This window comes from Cricetulus griseus (assembly GCF_003668045.3).
Source record: "Cricetulus griseus strain 17A/GY chromosome 1 unlocalized genomic scaffold, alternate assembly CriGri-PICRH-1.0 chr1_0, whole genome shotgun sequence".
NCBI classification, from domain to species: Eukaryota; Metazoa; Chordata; class Mammalia; order Rodentia; family Cricetidae; genus Cricetulus; species Cricetulus griseus.
The window spans coordinates 62,941,099-62,959,054 of record NW_023276806.1 but is presented as its reverse complement, the minus strand read 5'-3'; the positions used below and the strand labels follow the sequence as shown (position 1 = coordinate 62,959,054).

At 41.2% G+C, this 17,956-nt stretch overlaps 1 protein-coding gene across 1 annotated transcript; it reads left to right on the top strand.

Moving 5' to 3' along the window:
• The first annotated feature begins 6,661 nt into the window (after window positions 1–6,661).
• LOC100758008 (late cornified envelope protein 3D-like) lies at window positions 6,662–6,949 on the top strand. The gene has a single exon (XM_035451700.1). It carries the CDS (start codon window positions 6,662–6,664, stop codon window positions 6,947–6,949), a length of 288 nt encoding a protein of 95 aa, XP_035307591.1.
• Window positions 6,950–17,956: the final 11,007 nt, after the last annotated feature.

The following is a 17,956-nucleotide window of genomic DNA, read 5'->3' as shown; positions in this document are numbered from 1 at the left end:
AAAATAGGAAGTGAATGCTTTTGTTTTACACTTTGTTTCCCTCTCTTGTGTTGCCTGAAATATAGTATCTCAGGAAATGTCAAGTGGATAAAGGCCATCTGTTATGTTCAGCTCTGAAATTTTATCTAGCATCCCAATATCAGAATAAAATTCTTGTCTAAGCTTCTCTTACATGCTGCATCCATCTGGAACTTTCTTAAAGAGGAATATGAAGATATGGACACTTTCAAATGGCACAACTTAATCACAGGAGGAAATAAGAATCTATATAAGAACCTTATGACATATATCTGCAGATTGCCATTAAAAATAGGTGGTTCTCTAGCTGCCTCTTTCTCTGGGTTGCAACTGTTATGAGGATGGTAGGGACTGAACTAAGGAACTGAATTTTAAAGAAAAGGAGATTTTTTTGTGTGTTGTTGACTCATCCTAGATCATTGGGAAGAATATTAAAAATATACTACAAAGACCTGAACCTGAGATCCTATACTGCTCCTTCGTGTAGTACCAATTAGAATGACTAAGCCATAAAATTCTGCCAAGATTCATCCAGCTAGACGAGTCTCTGCATTTCCTTGATGTGTTGAAACCATATAGAGCAAAGACTCCTCGGGTGAGACTCCTGGGTTTGGAGCCTTTATTCTTGGGGGTAGGAGGGAGGAGTGATCAGACACTCAGAGTATGAGCTGTCAGTCATTGCAGGATGGATGTGCTGTAGATCACCTGTTCTCATAAAGAAAAGGAAGTGAGAGACAAGACAGATCACCAAGGTAGAGGTGAGACAAATGATCTCCATCTTCAGGTATCTCAGGAATCTTCCAGGTAAGCAATCAGGGAGAGAGATAGAGGAAAGCCTTTAAGGCAACACTATGTTGCATAAAGAGAGGTGAGACTCGGCACTGCAAGTCACTGGGAGGTCGGTTTTGATCCTTTGAAACTTGCTCAGAAGTGTGATATATGTCTTTGTTCAGTTGTTGCTACCTACCCCCATCTCTTCTGATGTCTATTACCCATGGCTGCGACCCATAGGAAAAAATGGCTGCATGTTTGTTGTGAGACAAAGCTTGCTTCTAATGACTATAGATATGAGGCAACAAGAAATATTTTTCTAGAAAAACTAGGCGTCTAGGCTCCAGTATCTTTTTACACACACACACACACACACACACACACACACACACACACACACGCACACACACACACAAACACACACACACACACACACACACACACACACACCCGATAGCACTTAGAATTTCTTTTGCCACTCAGTATTTCTGTGCAATAAATGGTTCTGTAGTTGTTCAATCTTCCAAACAATGAGATCAATGAATATACTATGGTGTTGTGTTAACCCCTATATCTTTATTGCTGGCTGGGATGACTGGCCTACAGTCACCACTAAGAAAAGAAAGAGCAGCCCTACAGTCCGGAAGGAGCTGACCTGGCTCTAAGAGCTAATGCTGTGATGTTCTTCTGTTGAATACAAACATTTCACATATTTCACAAACCCCCAACAAGAGCCATGCTGACTCTGGCCACCAGTGAGTAAACCACAAACAGGGTCATTCTTGAAGCTCCCAAAGACAAGAGTATTGTCTAAACCACACACCACTAGATATCTACTCTTTTAGCTAATGTGAGTGACTATTGCCTCTTTAGCATTTATAGCTTTAGCCTGTCTCATTGGTCTAGTTTAAAAGATGAAGTTTTTTAATCTTGAGGAAGAAAACAAATAGTAAAGAAGATTTAACCAATTTGTGGTTGACAGTGATGAAGACTGGCAGTTACATTGTTTAGTAGCTTGTGCCTTTTGACAGTGCCAAAACTTCAACTCTCTAAATTATATAACTTGAGCTCAATTCCTAAAACTATCATCTCTCTCCTTTATGTGTATGAGAGTTTTACCTGCATGTATGCATGTGTATCACTTAATGCCTGGTGCCCATGGAAGTAAGTAGAGGGCATTAGCGACCCTAGGACTGAAGTCTTGTTGATTGGTTTGTTGTCATGATGGAGAGAATAGACTCTCTGAGGACATCAAGACCTGGTTGTTAGAGGACTAGAGAAATGGGTCAGTAGTTCAGAGCAATTGGTGTTCTTGCAGAGGACCTAGGGTTGTTTCCCAATGCCCACATGCTGGCTCACAAACCTAGTAATGGTGTTCAATATAAGTCCAAAATATTGAATGATTATTTGAAGAAGAAGGAATTTCATCAAGGGAAGGTACTATCGATAGTAGTTAGGAAGGTGAGGGAAAGTATTGGAGATTTCTAGCCAAGAGAGAGATGATATCTCCCACTGTAGTCACAAGCTAGGGAACAGCATAAACCTTTTAGAAGGTCTAGAATTCTGGACCATCTGAAAGAACACGCCTTCGTTAGACTAGCTTCCTGTTTACCTCATAGTCTCCTGGCCTCCATAATGAGCATTACATGGTAAAGTGATTTGTTTTTTAAAATAAGTTGTGTCCCTTTTCAGCTTCACTACTGATTGTGATATGAGAAAGTTCCTTTAATAAGTGTGTTAGTTGCTTTTCTGTTGTAGTAATAAAACAGTAGAGAGAAGTTTATTTTGGCTTGCTGTTCCAGAGGAATAAGTGTTCACAACAGCAGAACGTGCATAGCACCAAGCAGCAGCCATGATGGCAGCTGTAGAAAGTTTAGAACTCATATTTTCTAATGAAAGAAAATGAAGAGAGCTCAGGAGGCAGAGGCAGGAGGATCTGTGAATTCGAGGCCAGCCTGGTCTCCAAAGCGAGTGTCAGGATAGGCTCCAAAGCTACACAGAGAAACCCTGTCTTGAAAAACCGAAGAAGAAGAAGAAGAAGAAGAAGAAGAAGAAGAAGAAGAAGAAGAAGAAGAAGAAGAAGAAGAAGAAGAAGAAGAAGAGGAAGAAAAGCAGGCCATAAGCCTGTACCACCTAAATATCCCCAAACAACACTGTCAACTGGGAACCAAATATTTAAATGCTCAAGACCAGGGAGACATTTCTCAACAAACAAGGGATGACAAATAACCTCATCTAGCACAATAACAATTGATAAAATGCTAAACTACTAAGGCAAAAATGACACTTTAGCATGGTTAATGATCTAAGCTTTGAAAATATCCTTGGGAAAAGAGATCCTAAAGACAGAAGAAAATCAGAAAGGAGGGCTACTCAATCCTTCCACTTTCTGTCATTCATCCCTCATCCATTAAGACTAAGTTCAATTCATTGCTCTGTGGCTATTTCAAAAGGAAGTATAGAATGCCCATATTTTAAACTGAATAAAATACATCATTTAAGGGGTTTTGTTTCAAAAACCCAGAAACTAAAATATGCAGAGAACAAGCACAAATTCACCATAAAAATATTTCAATCTACCATCATGCACAAAACTTAAGTCCAAATGGATCAAAGACCTCAACATAAATCCAGCCACACTGAACCTCTTAGAAGAGAAAGTGGGAAGTACCCTTAAATGAATTGGTACAGGAGATCCCCTTCCTGAACATAACACCAGTAGCACAGACATTGAGATCGACAATTAATAAATAGGACCTCCTGAAACTGAGAAGCTTCTGTAAGGCAAAGGACACAGTCAACAGGACAAAAAGGCAGCCCACAGAATGGGAAAAGATCTTCACCAACCCCCCATCTGACAGAGGGATGATTTCCAAAATATACAAAGAACTCAAGAAGCTAGTCATCAAAACACCAAACAATCCAGTTAAAAAGTGGGATACAGAACTAAATAGACAATTCCCAATAGAGGAATCTAAAATGGCTGAAAGACACTTAAGAAATTGCTCAACATCCTTAGCCACCAGGGAAATGCAAACCAAAACAACTCTGAGATACCACCTTGCTCCTGTCAGAATGACTGATATCAAAACTACCAATGACAGTTTATGCTGGAGAGGATGTGGAGAAAGGGGAACACTCCTCCATTCCTGGTGGGAGTGCAAACTTATGTGGCCACTATGGAAATCAGTATGGTGGTTTCTCAGGAAAATGAGAATCAGTCTACCTCAAGATCCAGCAATTCCACTCTTTGGTATATATGCAAAGGATGCACATTCATACATCAAGGACATCTGTTCAACTATATTCATAGCAGCATTATTTGTAATAGCCAGAACCTGGAAGCAACCTAAGTGCCCCTCAACTGAAGAATGGTACAAACACAATGGGATATTACTTCGCCGGGAAAAAAAACAATGGAATCTTGAAATTTGAAAGCAAATGGATGGAACTAGAAGAAACCATCCTGAGTGAGGTAACCCAGTCACAAAAAGACAAACATGGTATGTACTCACTCATATATGGATATTAGACATAGAGCAAAGGATTACCAGCCTACAATCCACACCGCCAGAGAAACTAGGAAACAAGGAGAGACATACATGGTCCCCAGAGAAGGGGAGACGGACAAAATCTCCTAATCTAATTGGGAGCATGGGGGAGGGGAGAGGGAGTTAGAAGAAAGGAAGGGGAGAAGAGGAGAGGAGAGGAGGACAAGAGAGAGCAAGAAGATCGAGTCAGGGGAAGAATAGAGGAGAGCAAGAAAAGAGATACCTTAATAGAGAAAGTCATTATAGGTTTAAAGAGAAATCTGGCACAGAGGAAAAGTTAATGGATCCACAGGGATGACCCCAACTAAGAATCTAGGCAGTAGTGGAGAGGCTACCTTAAATGCCTTCCTTCCCCCTATAATGAGACTGATGAGTACCTTAAATACCATCCTAGAGTCTTCAGTAGCTGATGGAAGAAAAAACAGACACCCACAGTTAAGCGCTGAGCTAACTCCTGTAATCCAGTTAGTTGTCGGGGGGTAGGGAGGGTCCTTGGACCTTCATCTGAAGTTCCAGGTGCATTTCTGTGCAATTGCAATTTTGTCCTAACTACGCAAGACCTAAGAGTCTTGGGGAAGGCTAATGTATGAGCTGAGGTGACCAACTTGAAGGAGCCCCATCTAGGTGGCTATGGAGAAGCCATTAATCCATGCTGGGCAGACTTTCCAGTGCAGTGGTCATTCATAGTCCTGTATGAAACTCCTCACCCATGCTTTATAAATTATCCCACTCAACCAATTGGTTGAGGCTTCACTCTACTTTGCTGTAATGGTTGGAAAGTACAAGGAAAGAGTAGATGCTTTTTATATCTTCCCAGGGAAGTTCTCAAAACATGGCCTACTCCACTGCAGTGTACTAAACATTTTTTTTTCTGTTAAAAACAACCTCATACATGTTGGAAGTTACCAGGATAATTTCGTTAATTGTGATGCACGTAGTAACCCCATAACATCAACCTAGTCATTGGTTGCACACTGAAAAGTCACTACCACTCATCAACCATCTTCAATATTCCATGCTTCACGATCATTTTATCCTCTCACACTCAATACCAAATATTCCTCAGAAAGATAAATATGGACAAACTCCTTGACCACATTACATTGGGATAATATTAATAGCCTTCATGACTTTGTCTCTCATGCATGTCCTACCTGGACTTTAGTTCTGGCTTCCATGGAGGGGGGCTTGAGACCCAGTCTCTGTCCATTAGCAAATGCATCCCATTCCCAGGGCCCAGGAGTTTGATGACCCTTAAGAATCAGGAGTTAATCACATCTGATCAAATCATCCATAATTATTTTGAAGACATTCACATCACAAAATAAACTCATACACTACCGTGTGTGTGTGTGTGTGTGTGTGTGTGTGTGTGTGTGTGTGTGTGTGAGTGTGTGTGTGTGTGTGTGTGTGTGTGTGTGTGTGTTTATTTCACTGTCTCTGTAGTTAAATTTGAAATGATCAAGCACAGGAAATGTATTCTATGTATCTCTACATTCACACTGCCTACAAAAATATAAGAGATGGACAGGTTAAAGCATTTGCTGGATGAGTGAAAGAAGAAATGGAAGGTCTCTGGTACACAAAGGAAGCAATGGCAGAGGTTTCTTAACTCCTTGTCAGGAATCTGGGAAACATGAGGAAGATGCTGGGAGTGTTGGCTCTGTCACCTCCCCTGGTTGTGAAAGCAGTAGCATGCTTGGGCTGTGCATCACAACCCTGCCAAGGATAAAAGGGCAGCTGCCCTGGACCATTCACCCACAGCCTCTTCAGCACAGCCTTCACCTCCTGCCTTTGTTGTGTCTGGTGAGTACCTGACTAGGGACAGGGCCTCACCTTGGTGTGCAGAGAAGATAAGCTGGAATTGACTGGGGGCTAGGAGGTGTCTCTTGAGAAGGCAGGAGAAGATGACCTGCCAGGGGACAAGGGACAAGGAGAGGAACTCAGACAGGAGCCTCTGTGGGTACATCAGAGCCTGTGACACACCAGAGTCCTGGCTCTCAGCATTGCCTCTGCTCTCCTGAGAGGCCTGCATCTGCCCAGAGAGCTCTCAGAGAGTCATTTCCCCATTACCCCTATTTGCTTCAGCTGACCAGAGAGCAACTTAGAACTATCAACATTCCCTCCTGTAAGCAGGGCAGAGAGAAAGAAAATGTCTTGCCAGTCGTGGAGACCATTTACCCTTTGCCTTTGTAAAGACCCCAGGTCAGGGAGCAGAGGATCTTAGGAGCAGGGCTTTAAAAACCATTCCCAAGGGAGACAATGGCCTAAAGACATTTTTTTTTTTTTTTGCTTACCCAGGCTGACTGACTCCTGCCAAGATGTCCTGCCAGCAGAACCAGAAGCAGTGCCAGCCTCCTCCCAAATGCCCCTCCCCCAAGTGCCCCCCAAAGAGCACAGCTCAGTGTCTGCCTTCAGCCTCCTCCTGCTGTGCTACCAGCTCTGGGGGTTGCAGTGTGCCCAGCTCTGAGGGAGGCTGCTTCCTGAGCCACCACAGGCGCAGGTCCCACAGATGCAGGCACAGGAGCTCCTCCAGATCGTGTGACCGTGGCAGTGGCCAGCAGTCGGGGAGCTCAGGCTGTGGCCACAGTTCAGGGGGCTGCTGCTGACCTGGACAGTGACGCTGGGAAAAGAAACATCATCAAAATCGAGTCTAAGAAACTTCCCCAGCATGCTGCTGTCCTCTTCCCCAGCTTCCTGGCCCCCTTTAAGCACTGAAATGTCCCCAAGAGCGCTCAGATCTCTCCTGGCTCTTCCCATTCTCTGCATGCCCATAGAGCAAATACCCTGCTATCTTGAGAGCTTGTGATAACTTCCTGGTCAGTTATCATCCTGTACCCAACCCTGTGGAAAATAAAGGACTTGTTTACCAACACCATTGTGTTTCTCATGTCTAGCTCTACGAAGTCTCCTGACCTCTGCTCCGCTATCCAGTACTATCTAGCATGTAAAACAGATACTGCCTCCAGAGAGGAACAGCATGGTGGGGTTGGGCTGTTGCATCAGGAAGAGGAGCAATGGCTGGCTTTGACTCCATGTCTGTGGGAAACCTGACCACCCTGTAGCATGTGTGGAAAGCGCATTGACTGGTACCCAGCCTCTGTTAGAAGGCAAAGATTAATATTAGAACAGGTGTTCCTTGATCTCAAAAATGAAGTAGAAAAGGGGGAGTCAACTGAAGCCAAAAGCTGACAGACAGGCTGCTAAGAGTAAGTAAGCAAGGAAGGCTGCCACGGGGTTGTAAACACAGTTCCTCCAATAATACCTGAAGGGCACCACCGGGAGTTAAGAAGTTAAGAACTGAAGAAGCCGTGAAAGCCAGAGGGAAATGGAGCTGAGTTTTGGTAAAAATGGTATTGTATGCATGAAAATTGAAAATAAAAAGTTTCTGGTTTTATAAATGCATGATATCTTTAAGTCAAATATTTACTTAGCATTTGGGATAAATAAAATTAGAAAAAAAATAAAAACAGAAGAATTATCTCAATTCTGTGACATGATTTCTCAATTAATTATGAAAGGACACTCTGAGGTGGGCACTCCTATTGTCTCAAATATGGCAATATTACCATCACAGTGTATCATAGCTCACCAAAAGGCTACAGCAGCCAGGCTGCAATCACTGTGCTTTTTTGTTTTGCTTCAAACCAAGAAAAAGAATTCTTTCTAAATTACCCCCCTCCTCGGTACTTCTCAATGTATTCAACATCACCTTTCGAACACTGTATCCTAAGGTTTCTATGGATATAAATTATGGATCCCTTAGGACACCACTGGGAAAAGAAGGTTTGTCCCGGGCTTTCCACAGAAACACAGGTAACTTCATCTCACAACCAAATGGTCACTTTTCTTGTGAGTCCAAAGTGACATTTTACAAACCAAAAATGGTGGAAATGATATTAAATCAACATGATAACCCAATGTCCAGGATATGCCTTAAAATAAATTGAAGAAACCAAAAAAATATCTTGGAATGGAAAATATGTCAAAGAATGGAAAGTGAGGACTCAAAAGAATGCCAGTAAAACCATCCTCATAGCGGCTGCACTCACACTGCTAAAAAGTAGAAACTTTCAAAACATTGTGTCAAGTTCTGCACTGGACTCTAACTCCAATCCATAGTGATATACTTAATTCTTGGAAAAAAAAACCTGTGTTCACAGTAAATGAATCAGTGAAGCTGTAATGTTGACCACAGTTTATTTTTAGGTTAAATTACTAATTTCCTTAATTGCTATGTTAATGCAGATAATATTATTCTTATTTTAATATTAATGTTTTCTTAAATAAATAGTATCTCAAATAGGTCTTATAAAATTAATTGCTTTTAGAGTTATTATGTCATTTGAGTACATTTACATAAACTATCTACTGTTATAAATACAAATTGATATTCATCTTCCCAGGTCTATTGAACATTTCAGCAACCACTTGACTTAACCATAAAGTTAGTACCCAGTAAAATAATCCATGTGCAACAAGACAGACATTTTATGAGTCCACTTTACATGAGGCTCCTGCAGCAGCAAATCTGAAAAGATAGAAAGTAGAGCAATATTTCTAGGAGTTTGGGAGAAGGATGGGAAGTGACAATTTGATGGGCACAGAATTTCTTTGGAAGGTGATGAAAAGCCATGGAAATGAATAGTGATTGTTGCACACTTTTGGGAACTACACACCAAAACTGGCTCAAATGGCTCCACTGTGAACCTCTTAACACAAGAATAACAATGTGTAATGCCATGTGAGTCCATATAATTAAAAAGATTTTTAATTTTTTAATGCTCACGAGAAGTGCCAGTCTTCCCAAATTCCAAATGTTTCTCATTCATCTTTTATTGACACCAAGTTCCTTAGACTTTAAGGACAGAAAGTACAAAAATGGCCATAACATAGCTTACAGGTTGGATCTTCTCTGAAATACACAGCTTGGCCAGTTGGTTCAGATACAATAATTTGAAAACAAGATACAATGGGATGCATTGTATAGCATGTTTGGGATGTGCAGATACAGGCAGGCTATTTGTAATACCAATGTGTGAGAAAATATTTGAGTAGCACTTACCATGCCACAAGAATGCTGAATCATAATTCAAATATCAGAGAGAGAGAGAGAGAAAGAGAGAGAGAGAGAGAGAGAGAGAGAGAGAGAGAGAGAAGAGATCAGAATGGAATAACTTGACTTTAAAGTAAAAATAGTTTCCTATCAAGGCTTAACTATAAAATTATCTGTGGTTTGTAAGCTCACAGGCAGGAAAAGTGGCAGATTTGTATAAGGATACACCGTCACCCTGTCTATTCCCTAAGACTCATAAACTACATTTGTGATTGCATATGACTAACCATCAGGAAACGGCCCACAGAAGAATTGGAAGATACCATCTGATGGGGGCTATGAATTGAGTCCTAGAGACTTTCCAGTACCTCAAGATCCCACTCAGAAAATAAGACCAGGATTCCAGACATTGGTAAGTCTAATTTAGGTGAAAAGAAAATGAGATCATTCAGTGTGCTGGCTAATTTGTGTCAACTTGACACAGCCTAGAGTTATTCTGGAAGAGGAAATCTCCCACTAGATTGACTTGTGGGCAATGGTACATTTTCTCAGTTGATGATTGATTTGGAATGGCCCACAAAACTCACTTTGGGCAGTGCTACTCCTACACTGGTGCTCCTTGGTGGTAGAATAAAGCAAGCTGAGCAAGCCAATAAGCAGCACTCCTCTGTGGCCTCTGCCTCAGTTCCTGCCTCTGGATTTCTGCCCTGATTTCCTGCCCTGACTTCTCTCAGTGATGAACTACAAACAGTGAGATGAAATAAGCCATCTTTTCCATGAGTTTCTGTTAGTCGTGTTGTTTTATCACAGCAATAAAAAGTCCTAAGACCATCAGTAAAATCAGACCTGACACCTCAGTAAGGACTCAGGAAACCTGAAGTAATGCAAATATGGTCTGCCTCAATCAGGGAGGTAACAGAGGAAGAAGAGAAATAGATTCTCAAGACTCATCACACCCAGTTCAAGAACAGTTTATTTAATAATTCTCTTATGCTTAAATCTTAACTGAGTTACTCTGTGTAGCAAACATCACACTGATGACACTGAAGACACAGTAGGGAACCAAAAAAAAAAAATACACTTTGCTCAAGGAGCTGCATTTCTAGTGGGCTTGGGTCACAGCAGGGTTCTAGCATGAAGGTTTTTAGTTTCCCTGCTGTGTAATACCTATGTGGGTTTAATAAGGTGAGGGACAAGCCACAAGATTGTGATGGGGGAAGTACTTCTGTGTATGTTTATCTTACTGATTGTTTAATAAAGTTCTGCTTGGCCAATGAAATGGCAAGTTAGGCAGGACTAGAGTCAAAGAGGATTCTGGGAAATGTAGTAGAGAAGTGGTGATCCAGGCAGGAAGTGACATAGAAGGAGACTCATATTTAAAGAAGGAGAAACAGGAAGTGTCCCTCTTTTCCCCTCCTGCTTCCTGCTCCAGTGGTAAAATGTGATCCACCAGCAAGGAGGGGCGTCAATAAGGTGTCCAATAAGATAAGTCTTATAAAATATATAGATTTATGATAATTAAGACTGAGCTAGCAGATGAGAAGTCCTAGTCATTGGCCAAGCAGCATTTTACCTAATAAAAGTTTCTGTGTATTCATTTGGGCCTAACTCGGGCGGGTGACTGGCGTAAAGCTCAGACATGGCGGTGGGGCTCAGCCGGCCTTTGGTGGAAAGATTTATCGTAACAAGATTGAGCAAAAGCTTAGCCCTAGCTATGCTAGATTTGAAGATGGTTAGTGGCACGTCTGGTACAGGCTTGTTTCCACAACAGCCAGAACAACCTGGTACGGCACAGGATCACATTGCTAATGGGAGATGGATTTCTCCCCCACCCCACCTTCCCACATCCCCATACTCAGCACCTTCATGGGGGAATATGTAGCCCAGCCCATTTCTTGATAGTGCCTACTTTGTTTCATGTTACAACATTTTAGTTCCTAAAAGGTGGAGGCCACTTCTACAGATTTTGATAAATTTACTAGATAAAGACAACATGGTTCTCTTTCTCAAATTTTAGTTATGTACATGTATATGGCATATATATGCTTTAAAATACCTTTAGTGTGATTTTTTGGAGATACCATATTTCAGGAAGAAATATACCTCTAACATTGCAATAAAATAGAATGAGGAAAGATATAGCTTATATAAACTCACTTTCTATAGCCCTTTCATCATTGTATTTTTCTGGCAGAACAGCTGAAGAAATTTCAAAGATAAAATACTAAAGTGCTTATGGTTATGGTTATGGTGATGGTGATATAATGAAGAAATCGATGCTAACACTATTTTATGCTCAGCTTTGTCAAGAATAGGTGCAGCGTTGGTGATACTGGGAGAGCAGCAGTGTCATGTTCTTACTGCAAGGTGGCACCACTGATCCATAGTCAGTGGATGGGATGGGGCAGTAGTAACCCCACTGTTAGCCGGAGCTAGGCATCCCTCTGACCCTGTCAGCAATGCCCAAGAACTCAATGACACTGTCAGAAGGAATATGTCACCGTAGAGCATCTTAGAAATGCTGATGTCATCTTTCATAATGGCATTGAGGAGAGTTTCATGAATAACATAGGACTCTATGTCCAAGAGGCAAAGTTGGAATAGTAACTTCATTACATACAGTCAACCACCATTCATATTTTCAGTAATTTCCATTAGCTAATCCAGTTTATACAAATTATTCCAATTGCTCTGCCGGGCGTTGGTGGTGCATGCCTGCTTTTAATCCCAGCACTTGGGAGGCACAGGCAGGCGGATCTCTCTGAGTGAGTTCAAGACCAGTCTGGTCTACAAGAGCTAGTTCCAGGACAGCCTCCAAAGTCACAGAGAAAACCTGTCTCGAAAAACCAAACCAAAACAAAAAACCAAACAAAAAAAACCCAAATTATTCCAATTACTCTACAGTTCTCAAGTCTCTTAAAATGGATTCTACCACTGCATAGTCACACCGTGTTCATTACATTTGTTTTAATTTTCCAGTGTTGTTGTCTTAACACATATAGAGTCTCAATGTTTTATGCTTGACTTTACCTTAAACTTCTCTGTAGTATTTTGTTCTCTTGGAATCACTTCACTGCTGTTTCCCTCCTCTAGATCCCCCTGACTTTACACAACCATTACGTAAGAAGAGATTGTGACAAGTTTTAGAGTTGATATGTGTCTGTTTCCCTTTCCCTCTCCCTCTCCTTCTCTCTCTGTACATTACATACATACACATTTGTATTTAATGTTTCAATTTATTCAGTATCATCATTATTCAGTAATACATTGTTAGAAGAATCAAAACAATCCATGGCCCATGGTGTTCTCTGACTTCCCAATTGGCCCCACTGTTGCCGTTCCCTTATCTCTCCCTTGTGGACCCTTGTTACCGCTAAGATCCCACTAACTGTACCTGTGTGTCTGGCTTCTGCCAGTTGCCCTTGTACAGAGATGGGGCAACACCTCTGTTTCTGACAAGTACTGTTGACCGAGACACTGATCTGACCTGGTCCACCATGCCCAGTGACAGGATTGGGATTCACCATCCCTTAGGCTCACTGTCTCCCAAAGGCTCTGACCTAAGACACAAAGACTTCTCACTCATGGGCATTACACAAATCCTACATCCGTGGATGTTGGTCTGCCTCACTCCTCTTTTGGTCACTCAAGAAAAGGATTTGTATTTTGTTCATTTGTGAGTCCTCTTCCCTCCGGGCAGCCGGTGTTGTATAAGGTGAAATCCATGAACGAGGGTGATTGCATAAGTGAACTAATAAAACAGAGAATTAGCATGCCTAGCCTACAGCACACACAAAGGGCTGGTAGTGGCGCCGGATGAGAACTTTCTAAAACTCTTCTAAAAGGCACCTGTCCGGGGAGAAACAGGGAACTTGGAGCTGGGAGGAAGGAAATAAAAAGCTTACCCCTCATCAGAAATCTTCATCTCACGCAGCCTACTCCCCACACCCACCACCTGACAGTGAGCTTGGGGCCTAAAAGGATCCCTTTGAATCCACAGAATGCCTGGCCAGCCCATGGGTCTCTTACCATTCCCAAAGTTGACGCATGTTTGCCAGGTTACCCTATTCTGCATCAGCCACTGTGCTGAATTCCTGGCGCAGAGCCACCTAGCGGCCACCTGATGCCACTGTTCCACAGTCCTTCCCTGGAAAGGGTTCTTTAGTTGACCCAGCCATCCCGCTGGGTTCGGTAACACAGGGGTGGATGGAAAGAGGTGGTGCAGAAACATCGGGGAGTGAAAATTAGTGGAATGAGGTTTTCATTTTTATTTTTAGAGAAATGGACACACCAGCTGGGTAAAGTATCCATAGCATATGGTCAACAATATTATTGTGACTACACAGCATAAATGATACATGATTACTTAAGAAGGACAAAAACTTCTAATACATTAAGGCACACAAAATATTTCCTAATTTTTACAAATTCTATAAAGGACAAAGACAATACATAAAAGGACTATAAATGGCCTTAACTACTAATACAGGCTCAACTTCTTTAACAAAAGCAACAGTTTTCACCTATATTTAGCTTCCTCAGTAGTGTCGGCTTCTGCATAATGGAAATGTGAGCAGGGTGGTGTGCTCGTGGCAGTGAGGGAAGGCTCTAAAACCTTAACAAGTCGTTCCATTCGACAGACTGGTAGATACTGGGGGGAAATCACTGAAGTTTTTATTTTAAAGTGTGCATGTCATTCTTTAGACATGTGGGAATTAAAACCTGCCTGGATGCCCAACCACATCTATAAAATTGTCCAGGAAAAAGGAAAACAGGGGAGAGAACAAAAGGGGAAGAGGACAGGGAGTGAAGGGAAGAGAAACAATGGAAAGAGGAGAGAGGAGGGGAGAAGAAGGAACAGGGTGAGGGAAAAGGGAAAGGAGTTCGAGAGCAAAGGAAAAGAAGGGAATTGGAGAGGGAGGGAAAGAAAGGAAGGGCAGTAAGGGAAATGAGGAGGAGGAAAAGAAATGGGGAACATTGGTGGGGAGCTAAAGGGAGGAAGAGAAGGGGGGGGCACAGCCACAGGAGGATTGATGTTTTACTTCTAGGTTGTCTCAGGAAGCAGACCTAAGCAGGAAGGTGACCTGGGAATTCCTGTAGGCATTAGAAGACTGTTACTGACATGGCCATGGTGAGTCCAGCACCTCTTCTGGGCAAGCCAGGGGACCAGAGGATACTCTCAGGACCATTTGGTGAGGAACTCCTTTGGTGATCACCCTAGGAATCTAACAACCTTGCATGTGCACTTACTCTGTTAGGAAGTTTTATTAACGGAGCTATGTCCTCTATTTTCTAACTTGTTGCCAACACCATTTTAAATTAAATAAGTTAGAAAGAAAAAAATGAACCTGTTCTCATTTTAAATTTAGAGAACATTTCACCGGGTTTTACTCTTAAATGGTCCCAAATGACAACAAAGACTTCAAGAAACCACAGTCATTCCCTGAACTATGATTTCATTAATTCCAGGACCAATTTCCTCAGGTGAATTGTCCCAACAGGAATCACTCAACATCTTTTGTGTCTCTCAACCCTTCATCACGGCATGTTAGCAGGAAGTGACAACATGCACCTGTACCGTCACACATTTTTTTCAGTACACTCAGCAGCATGTGCAGTCCAAAAATAGCACTCATGGTTATTTTGCATATCCTAGAGTGGGAGGACTCTTCTGTGAAGCAAGAGGCTAGTTGAAATTGGGCATCCAGCTACCACTAAGTGTGAGCTAATGGCTCCTCCCCTTGACATCCCTGGAGCAGTCTGTGGAGGGCAGTGTGACACAGGAAAGCTGGGCTCAAACAGGGTGGTGCTGCTTCCTCTATTACTATAATCACTGCTTTCCTGCCTAAATAAAAGGGTTGGAGATAAGAATAAAGGGTAGTGACAAAGAAAATATGAGCTAGACTTCAATAAAAAATAATTAACTACAGAACAGAGAGGAGGCAAGAAAAGAAATTAGACCTTGTTGAATGCACCTTGTCTGTTGGTTCACGCAAATGTTATATTCATCAACAAAAATAAAATTGATAAAGTCTCTACATGCCAAAATCAAACTAAAACAACTGGAGTTAGCTGGTGCTATATCAAGTTGATACATAGGAAAAAATAATTGTCTGAATCAACTTTAAAATATTTGTACTATACATCTTTATCTAAAGGACCAAATAAGTCTCAGAGAAAGCATACAAAGTTTTGAATGATCTTATCAAAAATAATAATACCATTATCATTTAGAAAACAAAACAGCTTTATTATAGAGTAAATAAAATATACCAGTTTTTCAATATAACAGGATATAAAACAATCCAACAAGTACATGTTCTGAAACACTAAATTTTAATTCAAAATATTATTAATTAATAATTTTCTCCTTAAAAAGTTATTTGTAGCTGTTCACTAAAAAGATCTAGCAATGCTTCTTAAAATTAGAGTATTTTGTTTCATGGTAGCCATATTGAGGTCTCTAAATGCTATTTCCCACTAAGAGAAAGCAAGGATCCTTGAAGAAATACATGTCTAGTTCTGATGCAAGTAATACACAAGATGGACTACCATGTGGTACCAGAAAGCAAGAATGCTGTGGAAGGCCACTGAGGTTGTGTCAAAAGTACACAGGAGGCCAGTTTAAAGTATTCTCACTAGATGGAAAATATGACAAATATCCCATACCTGATCAGTGAACATCAAAACAGAGACCCAGAAATAGTGATGATCTTGAAAAGTTATCTTTAGAAATTGACAAGCTGTCAACTAGTTGCCCCAAAAATTGGCCACAGGAAGATTTAATTTTAAATTATATATGCTATATACGTATGTATAAGTTTTACATATAAATTAGATATTATTTATAAAGATTAATGGGTGTTACTATGTTTTCTATATAATTTATATTTCAAGCTATGAAGTAGTTGGAGAGAAAGCTCCATAACAATTTCAGGTGATAAGTGGTAAATGAGTGACAAAAGTTCCAGGTATTAATCCATAATGAAATAATGTCTCAAGAAGTAAACACTGAGAAGCACTTACACTATTAAGTGAAGGGTTTATGGGGAGCTTTAAGGTGAATAAATGATGGTACTGACAACATCCAAATTTACAGGTCGGTCTCAGCCAACATCACTCAAGTGGGGTATCCAGACAGTGCGAGTCTTCTGTATGGTTTAGCAAGCATATAAGGTCACACCAGATTTGTGCTCACCAAAAACATTGAACCTGAATTTAATTTAAGCTTCTATATATAATTACCAGTTTGCAAGAATTACTGGGGAATGTGGGGACATCACAAGAAAGAGAAATGGCACAAAAAGAAGGAATTAGCCTTACTCGATATGTGAGTAACTGTCGTCAAGTAAGTTGCTTCTTCTCCAAGTGAGTGATGTGAGAGAGGACTATTGAAGACACTCCAGAGGCACAGCAACTGAACGTGTGGCTAAGTTTGCGTCAATATCAATAAACCCACTCTTAGGCCACACTATTTTGTGTTACTGAAGTGTTGTTTATTCTGTCAGGAATAGCGATGACAAGTAAGTTGTTCAAAATGCCATGTTAGAGGCATGTACTTCAGTATTTGAGGGGGGAGATGTTATTTTGGATTTTGTTTCAAAACAGTCAAGAGGGAAATCACTGAGGGTAGAAGAAATAAATGCAGACTAATTGAGGGACCATTGATCTCTCGCTTTTCATTCAGATTAGAAGATTTCTAATGAGTTAGCTACTTAATTAGGAATGGTGACACATCAGGTTAGCCTGTGCCAGAATCTGTAGATATGAGAGACAGTACTGCTGTGAGTCAGGCAGAGAGCACAGCAGGAAGGCCAAAAGGTGGCCCAGCACCGGCCAGCATGCCAGGCAGCCATCCCTCCCACATGGTGTGAGTTTGCACAATACCCAGTGCAGCCTTCCACCTCTGCACGTTCATCTGAGGTTTATCCTGCAGCTCTGTGGCACATTCCACTATCGCTGCCTAAATTACAGACTGGACCCCTCTATCCCATTACCTGTTTTATTTTCGTCAGTGTCTGTGGTTATCTTATTTGAAGTCCGATTATGATTATTTTCTGTCTCTATTCTTAGCAGAAGTCAACAGAAAACCTGTCCGCTGTTCTGACTCTTTAGTCCCTTCTTCCATAGTGGTGAGCAGAGTTAACATACTTCGTAAATATTTGTTGAGTGAATAAACTGTGTGCATTACACTGTACCTAATTATAGTAAGATAATGCTCGGTAATGAGGAGGTGGCCAAATAAACAGTAGATAGCCATGAAATAGAAAACTATGTAGGCATGCAAAGCATGCTATGTGCGTTTACTATAAAGGACAGGCGGTTTTACACTATTGAGTGAAAACCCAGGGGGTGGGGGAAACTGCATCACAGCCTGGATGCTTTATTAAATAAAAAGAGTCAGCATGAAGATACAGAGGAATACACAATTGGGCAGGTGAAAACAGAATTACAGCCTGAGTAGGCTTATTTAACAAATAAAGTGTGAAGAATGGTATGGAGAAACACACATTCACCCATAAAATGGTTATGCTGATGCAAGCTATCTTTTGCTTATTTG

Excerpts from the sequence above, each read along its gene's own strand:
- LOC100758008 (XM_035451700.1), top strand. The coding sequence starts at position 6,662 with ATGTCCTGCCAGCAGAACCAGAAGCAGTGCCAGCCTCCTCCCAAATGC.